This window comes from Rhineura floridana, chromosome 8 (genome assembly GCF_030035675.1).
Source record: "Rhineura floridana isolate rRhiFlo1 chromosome 8, rRhiFlo1.hap2, whole genome shotgun sequence".
NCBI lineage: Eukaryota > Metazoa > Chordata > Lepidosauria > Squamata > Rhineuridae > Rhineura > Rhineura floridana.
The window spans coordinates 50,069,494-50,082,208 of record NC_084487.1 but is presented as its reverse complement, the minus strand read 5'-3'; the positions used below and the strand labels follow the sequence as shown (position 1 = coordinate 50,082,208).

At 40.3% G+C, this 12,715-nt stretch overlaps 1 protein-coding gene across 1 annotated transcript in view; it reads right to left on the bottom strand.

Annotated features, from left to right (window-relative positions):
• Window positions 1-12,715, bottom strand: part of GRIN2B (glutamate ionotropic receptor NMDA type subunit 2B) — a 326,614-nt gene that overhangs the window by 27,654 nt on the left and 286,245 nt on the right. Inside the window, exon 9 of the mRNA XM_061582819.1 lies at window positions 11,912-12,141. Within this exon, the coding sequence (XP_061438803.1) occupies window positions 11,912-12,141 (230 nt within the window). The remainder of the gene's footprint in view (window positions 1-11,911; window positions 12,142-12,715) is intronic.

Sequence of the window (12,715 nt, the reverse complement as noted above, 5' to 3'; positions counted from 1 at the left end):
AGTAAGCCAGGGGGGCTGTGGGGGCAATCCAGTGATTTCTATTGAATGTCACATATATGACTATCTGCATGCTTAACAGAAACTGTGGACATATGCTTGGACCTCATGGCTCTTAGGAAACACATTCATTTCCCTGAGGCCAAGGTAGCTGGGAAAAGCTGAGGAAGACAGAGTCTGCTGCTGTTACCGCTACAGCACGCTGAGTTTATGGTGAGTGTCTTGACCACATAGACCCCTACCTGGTACACAGGTTCCAGACATCATGTGCTATGTAGATAGTGGGAGAGAGGAGTGAATGGTTTTTGTACATCAGCACCAGTAACATTAGGAAATATAGTTGAATAAGGTTCTTGAACAAAAATTAATGTTGCAATGAATCTCCAATGCAGGGTTTTCAGAAATGCTACCTGTTCCATTCACAGGGCTGGCTACACAGGTAGAGTGATGGAGTTTCAATGCATTGATATCTGTATGTTTTCCCCAGTGCAGCAAATAGCAGGACTGAGGGGGTTTTAATTGAGAAAACAACATGGTGGAAAAGAATTATGATTCCTCCTCCCTGATCATGGTCCTGATCAAATTTCCACATGTGTGGCTCCTTTTAAAAGAAATGTAAAGAGACAGGAGACCTGATTTCAGATCACCAATTTCTCACCTAATTTGGCCCTTAGATGGCTTTAAGGAAGGGGATTAGACAATTCATGGAAGAAGACAAGTCTAACAATAGCTATTCACTATGATACCTAAACGACATCTCAGTCAGTGCCTGAATGGGAGACTGCCTGAGAACCACATGTATGCCACTGGGTTTCTTGATGAAAGAAAGGTGGGGTAGAAATGTAATAAACAAACAAACAATAGGTTCAAAGACAGTATGCTTCTGCATACCAGTTGCTGAAGGGCAAAAATAGGGAATCTGCTCTTGTCTTGATGTTCTTTACATAAGCTTCCTGGACACATCTGGCTATACAGTTGGAAAAAGAACGCTGGACTAGGTAGATTTCGGTCCGATCTAGAAGGACTCTTCTTGATGTCTTTAAACATTCATAGCTTTAGAACTAGTCAGTCTATTTTCTTCCAACAAAGCTGCTTCTATTGGAGGGCTCAAGCAAATTAAAGTTTTAAAAGATCAAATCTGAAAACTCACTGACAAATCATGTGTTGCAACTCCTTGTCCACAGACTTCATGTGTGGATATGAATAAATCACTGCTGTCCCGTTCCGTAAACAAGTGTGTAAAACTGAAGCATCCAGTTAACGTAAGTGTTCTATGAAGAATTCAGACTGGGGTGGGGAAACTGGCTTTCCAAATGTTGTTAGACTCCAGTTACCCACCCCAGCCAGCATGGTTAGGAGCGATGAAGTTGTAGTCCAGCAACACTTGGAGGGCGACAGGCTTCCCATCCTTGTTCCTGCCCACAGTATTAAGTGAAGTATCTTCCTGTGCTGTAATATCCTAAGTATTCCATAACTCAAGAACTGGAAAGTGCTGCCTGGCACCTCAGTCCTGAACACGTACTCAAAAACAAGCCTAATTGATTTGAAAGGAGCTTACTTTCACAGAAAGTATGCTTAGGATCACAGTCTATAACAATGAGCATGTACTTATCTTTAAATAAAATCCTGCTGATTTTTAAACTAGGCTATTGAAGCGTTTAAAGGAAGGATGTGCTTTGATAGATTATGTCTCATATCTAGGGACCCAGATGAATAATAAGATTTATGCACTTTGGATTTTAAGATTAAAATGTTGAAAAGAACAATGTTTAAAACATAAACATATCAACTGTACCAAAACGCAAAACAAAAGAGGAGGTGCATGTGATAAAGAGAATAAGAGAAATAAACTACAGTGTTATTTCTACTGTGAAAATTGATCCCTTTATTTAAAATAAGTTTAGAATTTTCAATAAATACATGGATACATTCAGAGATGTGTACCATACCTAATCTGTTATGCTATCTCTGATTAGTCCTTTAATCTTTGACCTGATGATAATCTCCTTTTCCTTGCCTTGAAGGCTCATTTTCAGCTCTGTGCAAATCTAGCATGACTGAGGGCTTATCCAAACTGAGTGGGATAATCCACCGTTTCCATATCCGGTTTGTCAGTCCTCACTTTTCGCCTTTTTATTCGCTGTTTCCCAATGAAAAAAAATGTCCCAATGAAATTCCCGATTTCAAACAGCAAATCGCATTTTTGCCGGTATTGGAAGGAGCAGATTTAACCCGCGAAAATGCGTGACACCATGCGACGTCATTTGGACGACCGAAAAATAATCACACATAGCGCGCTTGTCACACACTTTGCAGTCGTCTGGATGAGCCCTTAGTGAGATGAGAAAAATGTGGATTTCTCTTCCTTTTGGGGGTGGCTGGCTGTGAATGGATCTGGGAAATTAATAACAATTAATTGAAGGAGGAAATAATGGAAGGGATATCTTTGTGGGAAATTAATTTGAGGGATCAATTGGGGGAATAAATATGTAAAGAGATAAGATATATTCAAAACAAATGGGACACTAAGTGTCTATGACATTAGAACACAAGAAAATCCCTGCTAGCAAAAATCCATCTAGTCTTACATTCTGTTTTCAGCAGCAGCCAGCCAGATACCTCTGGAGCTCAGAAGCAGGGCATGAAGGTGAGATAGGCACTGCCTGTTGTTGTTTTCAATAATCATTTAGAAGTATCCTATGAAGCAGTAGCCTATGAAGATGGAGATTACATTTCACTATCATGGGTAATAGCTTCTGATCAGCCTATCCTATAATTTGTCTAATCATTTTCAAACTACTTTAAGCGAATATTCACTAATAGGCAAAAAACCTTGTGGTTTAAGAATGCCCTATAGCCAACAGATATTTCTATCAAACTTTAAAAAGCAAGGAAATTGGGCAGGTATAGTGAATGCACCAGGGGAACAGGAGACCTGACCTCCTCTCTGAGATATTGGATTGCCCTACAAAATTGTCAAAATACAAACACAATGTGGGTTGGTCTTTCACAGTCCAATCCATTTCCTGTGTAGCTTGGAAGAATTTGGTAACATTTTCCTATGAGCACATGGTGAGTAGTGGCAACACCTACCATCTCCAAAGATGGAGAATTAAATCTTTGTATGTTTGTGGTGTTCTTCTTACTTTGCTTCTTTTCTGTGTTACTACTGTTTCTACAGAGAATCTAACTTAGAAAATTATATTTCTCTCATTATTCATCCTAGAAATCTGTGTCAAATTTATTTTTATTAATTTCAAAGCCTTTTTGTTGGTCAATGTCATAGGATGGTGAAGACAGCCTTTTATGTTTCAAACTGGAGATTATGCTCTATTTCTGTTTTGGGTGCATTAACAGTTGAATCTGAAACTGCAGTTTGATGTAAAATCAGACGGATTATAATATGTTGCTACTTAAGCAATGACTCTAGCTGTTGGAAAAAAACAAACGTGGCCTGCCCAAGATCCATGTTTTCAGCCTGCTATGCTTAAACTACTTCACTTAAGGAAAGGTGGGCATGGTCAGTTGAAAACACAGAGCACACCTAGAATTCGGCTAGAATATATTTCACCCCCCACTGTTTTATCTTGTGCAAACTGAGACACTCCTCATGTCCATTGGAAACCATTCTGCAGAACAACCAGTGCCATTATTCCACAATTGTTTTTGGAGCTTTTTTTAGCTTTGCAAAGTGTTGCTGTAGTTCACAAATTCACAGAAACAGAAGCAAAACAGAATGATTTACTATAGGAAAGATCACAAAAATTGCAAAGTAAATCAAGCATATTTAAAGTGACTATCTGAACTATATCTGTTTTAATATAGTTGCTTCCTCCCTGCTCTAAAACAAGATCAGCACAGCACAAGTCTTGTTTCTGTTATTTGGGCTGACTGCAGGTGTTGCCACCACTCACTATATGCTCAGAGGCACATATTCCAAATTCTTCCAAGCTACACAGGAAGTGGATTGGACTGTGAAAGACCAACCCAAATTGTGTTTGCATTTTGACAGATTTGTAGGGCAATCCAATATCTCAGAGAGGAGGTCAGGTCTCCTGCTCCCCTGGTGCATTTAGTCCCTGCTTTTTAGTCTGAGAGATAAGAAACGAGATCCTGTGCAAGTTTGCTAAAAATGGATTGATCATTTGCATGCTTATTGAGTTCAGTGGGATTACTCCCCTGCAATCATGCTTAGGATAGGTAAAACTGACCATGGGGAGGGAAGTCTGGAGTGGGCAGGGGAGGAGAAGGAGGAAGAGGAGAGGAGAGGAAGAAGGAAGGGACAGGAGAAGAGAGGGAAGGAGAGGAAGAAGGAAGGGAGAGGAGAGCAGAAGAGAGGGAAAGGCAGGTCTGATCATTTGCATGCTTATTCAGTTCAATGGGATTTATTCCTGTGTAATCATTGCTGCCCTGGGCTCCTGCTGGGAAGAAGGGCGGGATATACATAAAATAATAAATAAAATAAATAAATCATGGCTAGGATAGGTAAAACTGACCATGGGGGAGGAGGAGGGGGGGAAGAGTAGAGGGAAAGAAGAAGGGGAAGAGAGGAACAAAAGGAGTGGGAGGAGGAAGGAGGAGATTGGGAGGGGTGAAGGAAGGGGGAGGGAAGGGACAAAAGGGAGTTTATGGGAGGGAGGAGGAGGGCAGGGCAGGTTTGATCATTTGCATACTTATTGAGTTCAATGGGATTTACCCCCATGCAATCATGCTTGAAAATGAAATGGACTGCCTTCAAGTCGATTCCAATTTGTGGTGACCCTATGAATAGGGTTTTCTTTTTTTTCCTTTTTTTATAATTTTTATTCAAATTTTTCAAAAAAACAAACAAAACAAAGTAAAAAAAACATACAACAAAAAATAAAAATAAAATAGTTGACTTCCGATTTGTCGCAGATCAGCTATAAGTATATAATATACATCAAACCTGTCCCTTAATGTATACATACAGAATCCCTTTTCTCCATAGGCTGTCTTAATTAATCGTCAAATCCCAGTATCATCATTTTATTTTGATCTTTCAACAAAAAGTCTAAGAGAGGCTTCCATTCCTTAAGAAATGTATCTGTCGATTTTTCTCTAAGTAGACATGTCAATTTATCCATTTCTACTAAGTCCATTAATTTCAATAGCCATTCTTCCATTGTTGGTGTTGATTCCATTTTCCACTTTTGTGCATATAATAATCTTGCTGCCGTAATCATATATAATATTATTCTTCCATATTTCTTTTCTATTTGTTTATCCATAAAACCCAATAAAAAAAATTCTGGTTTTGACTGAATATTTATCTTTAGAATTTTTTGCATCTTCCTACCTATCTGTGCCCAAAATGATTTTGCCTTTTTACACAGCCACCACATATGATAAAATGATCCTTCTTGTTGTTTACATTTCCAACAAACATTAGAAACATTACTATACATTTTTGACAACTTTTCTGGAGTCATGTACCAACGGTACATCATTTTATAAAAATTTTCTTTAAGATTATAGCATAGTGTAAATTTCAAGCCTTTTTTCCACATATTTTCCCATTGATCCATTTGTATGTTATAACCAAAATTTTTTGCCCACTTTACCATACACTCTTTTACTTGTTCTTCCTCCATATCCATTTTCAGTAAGAGTTTATACATTTTCGCAATTATATTTTCATCATTTGTACACAATCCTATTTCAAAATCAGATTTACTTATTTCAAACCCATACATTTTCTTGTCCATTTTATATCTTTCTAACAATTGTAAATAGGCAAACCATTGAAAACTATATCCTTTCTTTGTCAGTTGTTCTCTCTCTTTCATTATATATTCTCCATGTACATTTTCTAATAGTTCTTGATAAGTTAACCATTTCTCTTTTCCAGCTATTTCTCTTCTGTAAAACGCTTCTTGACTTGAGACACATAATGGTATTTTCGAATAAAGCCTTGATTTATATCTATTCCATATTTTCAACAGAGGACGTCTTGTAAAATGATTGTTAAAGTCTACATTTACTTTTACTTTGTCATACCATAGATATCCATGCCATCCCCACTTCAAATTATGGCCCTCCAAATCCAATAGTCTTTTATTCCTTAATAAGAATATGAATAGGGTTTTCATGGTAAGCGGTATTCAGAGGTGGTTTGCCATTACCTTCCTCTGAGGCTGAGAGGCAGTGACTGGCCCAATGTCACCCAGTGAGCTTCATGGTTGTGTGGGGATTTGAACCCTGGTCTCCCAGGTCGTAGTCCTAGGATAAGTAAAACTGACTGTGTGGGAGGGGGAGTGGAGGGGGAGGGCAGAGTGGAGGGGAAGGAGGAAGGATGGGATTGGAAGGGGATGGGGAGGGGTGAAGGAAGGGGGAGGGAAGAGACAAGAGGGAGGGGATAGGAGGGAGGAGGAGGGGAGGGCAGGTTTGATCATTTGCATGCTTTTTGAGTACAGTGGGATTTACTCCTGTGCAACTATTCTTAGATAAGTGAAACTGACCTGGGGGAGGGAAAGCGGGGAGGAGGAAGGCAGGAAGGGGGAGGGGAGGAGATTGGATAGGTGGGCACTGGGCAGAGGGGAAGCCCCTTTCATTTCCAAAAGGAAAACATTGTGAACAGTATCATTGCTTTTCAGCATTTCCCCACCTTTTTATTCTTCAGCAGGCACATGTAGGCTCCCACCCAAATTTAAACCAAAGCTGTCCCTGGCCACATCCACACCAGACTGTTATTTCACTTTAGACAGTCATGGCTTCTCCCAAAGAATCCAGGGAAGTGTAGTTAGTGAAGGGTGCCTAGAGTTGCTAGGAGATGCCCTGTTCCACTCATAGAGCTTCAATCAGAGCAGCTGACTGTTAAACCACTCTGGCCACTGGAGCTCTGTCAGGGGAATAGGAGTCTTCTCTCAGCACCCTTCACATACTACACTTCCCAGGATTCTCTGGGGGAAGCCATGACTGTCTGAAGTGAAATCAAAGTCTGGTGTGGGCCAAGAAAGCCCAGCAGCTGGGAGTCTGGCTTTTAGAACACTGACACTTGAGCATGCCCAACATGAGTTCAAGCCAAAATTTCTTAAATTAATTAAAAATCAGCCAGGCATTTTTTAAACTTTTAAACTGCAGAAGATGAAGGTCAGGGTATGGGGAAGGTCAGTAATAGGATTACAGGTACTCTGTGAACATGGCTGATTTTTAATTAATTTCAACAAATTATGAGAACACAGAGAAAAAAGTCCAAAAGGGGTCTGGTTTCTCTCTCTCTCTTTTAATACTTTAAACTCTCGATTCTCTCTGACTGTTTTGTGTATCACCATGAAAATTGAGACAGTTGTTAAGCAAGCATTTCTGAGTTCAGGACTACAAACATTGTAAGGTTTTGTTTTGAAATGAGCTTATGGGAAGGATCAGAATGACATGGGGGTATTTTCAATTTAACATTGCAGAATGTGAAAAATCCATGCTGACTATAGTATACAGCCACTCTTGTGGCTGTATAATCCATCATTATACCTAACAGTAGTAAAGCACTGAGCAGAGAGGTAATGTGAGCAGCATTGCTTTTTGAGACTGCCAGTATTTTTCCTTTTGACTCTGCAAACCTGGGAGGTTTAGGTCTAGGAGGGAGAGCACTGAGACCTCTGCCTTCTGCTCATCGTGACTATAGGCACTAGTCTCTCAACATCACTAGTTTGTCTTCTCTAAAATGAACGTTGTGCTGCAGAGGCAAATATGGGGTCAAAGGAGTAGTCTGAGGATTAGAACTAATCTCTACTTTGTACTTGGTCTATATAAATCATTTGTCTCCACCTAATCCAGCACTCTGCAAAGTTGATTTGCAAGGGGGGAATGGACCTTGCCACCTCCATCTCTCCTCACCCCCAGTAATTGTCTTGGGGACAATATTCACCTTACATGTTCCTGCGTCACTCTTGATGGAGAGGATGATACCTTCTTGAAATCTAAAAGTACACACTAATGTAGTGCTTGTGCATACTATGTGTAAAAAACACAGTCACACACACAGAACCCCAGGGCTGGCCCTACCATTAAGCTAGCCCTACCATTTACTGCTAGTGAAGGAAAGACATGCTTGTCTCTGCCTCAAGTGCCAAAATAATTTGACTGTCCTCGGGTACTATGCATTTTTACTGGGAGGGGAGAGATGGCACCATTTTTTGCTCCACTTCAGGTAGCAAAATCTCTTGGGCTGGAACTCACACACATACACACAAATACACACACACACCAAAGAACACCGACACAGAGTCAGACAGGTATTATTCTATTACTCATGGACTCTGAGATCTTCAAATATCTAACACTGGTTTTGAATCAAATGCACCTAGGTCTAGAACGGGGGCAAGTGAATGGAAATGACTTACCTAATAATTAACTAAAACTCAAGACAGACACAACTATAGCAAGAGTAAATAAAAATTAGGGTGCAAGAGACTGGATTTCAGGAAAGTATTGGTCTAGATTAGAATAAGAAGGTCACACCGGCAAACCACAACCACTAACAACTACAGCAATGTTGATGTTGCTGCTCCTAGGAAATTCAACTTTCAAAAGAGCACTGAAAACACTGGAACAACTTCTGATATGCTACTTCAATGTTCCTCCCAAAAGCACTGTGATTGGAAAGCCCTGGTAAACTAAATCCCTGGCAACTGACTACTCCCAGAAGAAGCAAGGTCAGAATCTCACCCGGGGAAGATCCTCAACAGGATACAGATAAGATGTAGGAAGCCTTCAGGTTTAAGGGTAATAAAAAGAGCACATGCAAAGGCAGATGAGGGGGGTGGAACAGGTGTCATATAACCCTTGGGAACAGCCATTCCTCTATGGTTAAACATTATTATTATTATTATTATTATTATTATTATTATATATTTGTACATTAAAGGTTCTGGGTTTCATCCCTGGCATCTTCAGGCAGGGCTTGTAAAGACTTTTCTCTGAAACTTTGGGGAGCTGTTACTAGACAATGCTAAACTTAGATGAGCCAATGATCTGACTAGGTATGAGGAAGTTTCCTCTATTTCTTACAGAAGTTCCATGCCCTGCATAATGTGAACACAGGATGTAAGACTCTACTTATTGAAAACACATTCTTTAAATCTACTATCTCCCCACTTAAGATGCTTCCTATCTTCAAGGAATATCATGGATTCCATCTGGCTACCAAAGTAAACGTTTACATTGGGGCGGGAAACCTTTTTGCAGCCTGAGGGCCACTTTTCTTAATGGGCAACCGTCTGGGGGTCATATGCTAGTGGTGGGTGAGGTTAGTGCCAAAAGCGGATGGAGCAATGACACTTACAATGAGTTTACATTCCAACTATGCAAAAATTAGAGGATTCTATAAACACCCACATCTCTCCATCCAGGCAAGCAAGCAGCATTATCACAGTTCAATGACACATTCCAACCAAGCAAAGGCACTCAAGGAGGGCATACAGCAGGGCCAGAGGAGTGGGGATATGGCCTCTGGAGAGTCCCAAGGACCAGCAGAGAGGTCTTGAGGTTTGGCCCACAAACCAAAGGTCCCCCACCTCTAGTTTCCATCATTTTATAGCCCACTCTCTTGTATAACTGAAAGTTATGTATATGTTACTATTGCCATCCCATGTTGTTCAACTATTTTCACATGCATATGAGCATCTGGAACATCAAAGTCCAAAATACTGAAGCTTTTTAGTGATGTAACTTATTTTCCTCATTCCGGCTCAGATGTGTTAGGTACAGCAGAAATCTCAAGGCTATCTTTTTGCATGGAACAGAAGGCATAAAAGATGTGAGCAGCTGAAGTGGTGAGGGATGATCTCAAAGCAAATAAGATCTGCTGTTCTGAGGGTTAAAGAATATATGATGTTGGAGTTCTGTGATGGGAATGCCTGATACCTTTTTCCATTACAAAAAAACTGCTGCAGAACTGTCCGATTTGAATAGGCATTTTAGCACTAGGAAATGTGGATCAAAGTCTTTGCCCTGTGGGTGGCACAGTTCCAACCTGAATTGCTCCCCAAAAGTGCTATTAGCTGTAGAGAGAGCCCATATCTTTTCCCCATCTGCTGTTAATAATAGTTTTGAAGGGGATTTTGATTGGGCACACAACACAGATTCAAAGAGTAGAAATAGATGTTTTCAACCCAAAGTTGGGAAAGGCTGAGTTAGACTTTTTATAATAGAAAAAGACATCAGCCTTTCTCAGTCTGTGGGTCCCCAGATGTTACTGGACTACAACTTCCATTAGCCCCAGCCAGCATGGCCAATGTCAGGAATTATGGGAACTGTAGTCGAGCAACATCTGGGGACCCAAAGCTGGGAAAGGCTGAGTTAGACTCCCTCGTTCAAATCAGGCACACCTTTTAGTAATAGAAAAAGACATCAGGAGTTCCAATCACAGAACTCCCACATTGCATGATATTTGACCCTCAATCTAATAACATAATAGCCAGAACAGACCTCATAGGTACAGAACAGGCCATGCAAAGGTTTGGCACAAGTTGTGTTTAACATGTCAAAAAGTGGGGGAGGGGGCATAGGAACGCTTTGGGCCTCAGGATTGAATTCATCAAGAATAAAGCAGTGCTTCTTATACATGTTAATTCATCCATCAGCAACCACTGCACCAAGACTTATAAGCAATGATGGTTTGCGAGGTCAAAATGGAACAGAATGAATAATTTTTTAAAAGACATTCAGAAGGTCACACATATTGAGGATATGGGGCACAACATCCATCTTGAGGAGATCTGATGGCTTGCTACCACCTCTGTGACCTCAAACCAGTGACTTCTGTTTAATGTTCCTAAGCAGCCCAACTTATCATAAAACATGTACATGTATAATTTCTCTTATATACAAAGCTATTCATGAAATTGCAAAAATCAGGAAATGAAAGCAAGGGGGGAAAGTATTAAGAAAAGGGGTAAGGGGAAATTTTCTTCTCAGGTTTTCATCCCCCTCTCCCCCACCCATCACAGAATGTTAACTACAGAGCTTCAAATTCTCAAAATGTCCAGATCAATTATGAGTACATTGGCTTGTATGAGGCTTTTTTATTCTTCTGCCTAAACCCTCTAAATATATCTATTTATTTAACTGATTTAGATTCTTCTGTTTCAGAAGCTTCATGCTAAAAGTATTGTTAAAAGCCTGTTGTTGCAATCCTATGCACACTATTTTGGGAGCAAGGCAAATTGAATATAGTGGACCTTCCACATAAATCTGCATAGGTGGGCTATACATGTGCTCCAGTATAAAAAGAGGGGGGGCTTACTTGTGGAAGGCTGGGTTTAAAGCCATGTCTGCCATGGACTTGGCTTTGTGCATACCACTGTCTCAATTCCTCCTCTTTACAGCGGAGATAATAGTGTACTCCATTATAGCACTGTTGTGCAGCAAAATAAGCCAAAACCAAAATTTGGTATTTGTCATACTTGCCCCAGGCAGGGTTCAGGTGGATTAAAAGGTGGCAGAAGGAATGGAAGGGAGGGAACTAGTCTGTTGGTTTACAGCTGTGAATATCACACTAACCTAGAAGAGAACAGACACATTCTGTTTCCTTGAGCAATTAAAAGTTATACAAAATCTGGGTTTGTTGGGGAAGTCTCTTCATGTAGCTTTGCAGTTCTCATGGCAGCTGCCCATACATCAATGGGATACCACCCCATAGGAAGGCTTACTTTACACTGTAAAAAACTTGGTTTTAGAGAGTCACAAATCAACTAAAAATAACCAACAGAATAAAACATTTGCTGTACAGTTTCTGTAATATATTAAACATTGTGTTATTTATTACTAACATCATCAACTAAATCATGTCTGAATTATTGCTAAACAAGCCCAGTATGCACCAAGTTAAAATTGGCGAGGAAGCAACAGGCTTTCATGACAAAGAAGCAACACCATGAGGTTGCAAATGCATTACCTTTTTGTCGCTCAGCCCAGACACCTGGTCTACATACTCTTCTTGGATCATGAAGGCAGCCAAATTGGCAGTGTAACTGGCCAAAAAGATGACAGCAAAGAAGGCCCACACAGACACCATGATCTTGCTAGTAGTTCCCTTGGGATTCTGCACTGGCACAGAGTTGTTGAATACCAGGCCCCACAACAACCAGATAGCTTTACCAATGGTGAACGAAGGACCACCAGGCTCTGAAATTATCAAAATATAAACAGAAATAATGATCGGACTGGCACGGTCAGTCATTCCAAGTAATGAGTACAAACTCCTAATACTTTTTTCTCACATCAGATTGCATCCTATTTGATTGCCAAAAACAAAGGTTGGTCAATGGGAAGCATCCCTTGAATTTGCACGCTCTCCTTTTTTCTTCCTGGTTAGTACTGATGAATTTACAGCAGAATCCTATCCATATCTACTCAGAAGTAAGCCCCCAAAAAACCTACTCCCATGCAAGTGTGTGCAGAATTACAGTCTAAGCGTTAAAACTGAATTGGTAAAACCACAGTTAGCTTGTAAAAAAGAGACTGAAAAAAGGGTTAGAAGTTGGTTCCAATCTATGGTTTAGAAGCTAACTATGATTGGTGCTAATTATTGTTATTCTAATTCAGGTACAGCAGTGAACCCATTAACACAAACCAGAGAAAGGAATGAAAATTCATGCAGGCAGAGAAAATAGGGAGGGAGAACCAGCTTGCTGGATGTTCCCAACCACCAAAGCCTGGTTTAGCAACATACTGTTTGACACGGGCTTCAGTGGTAGCT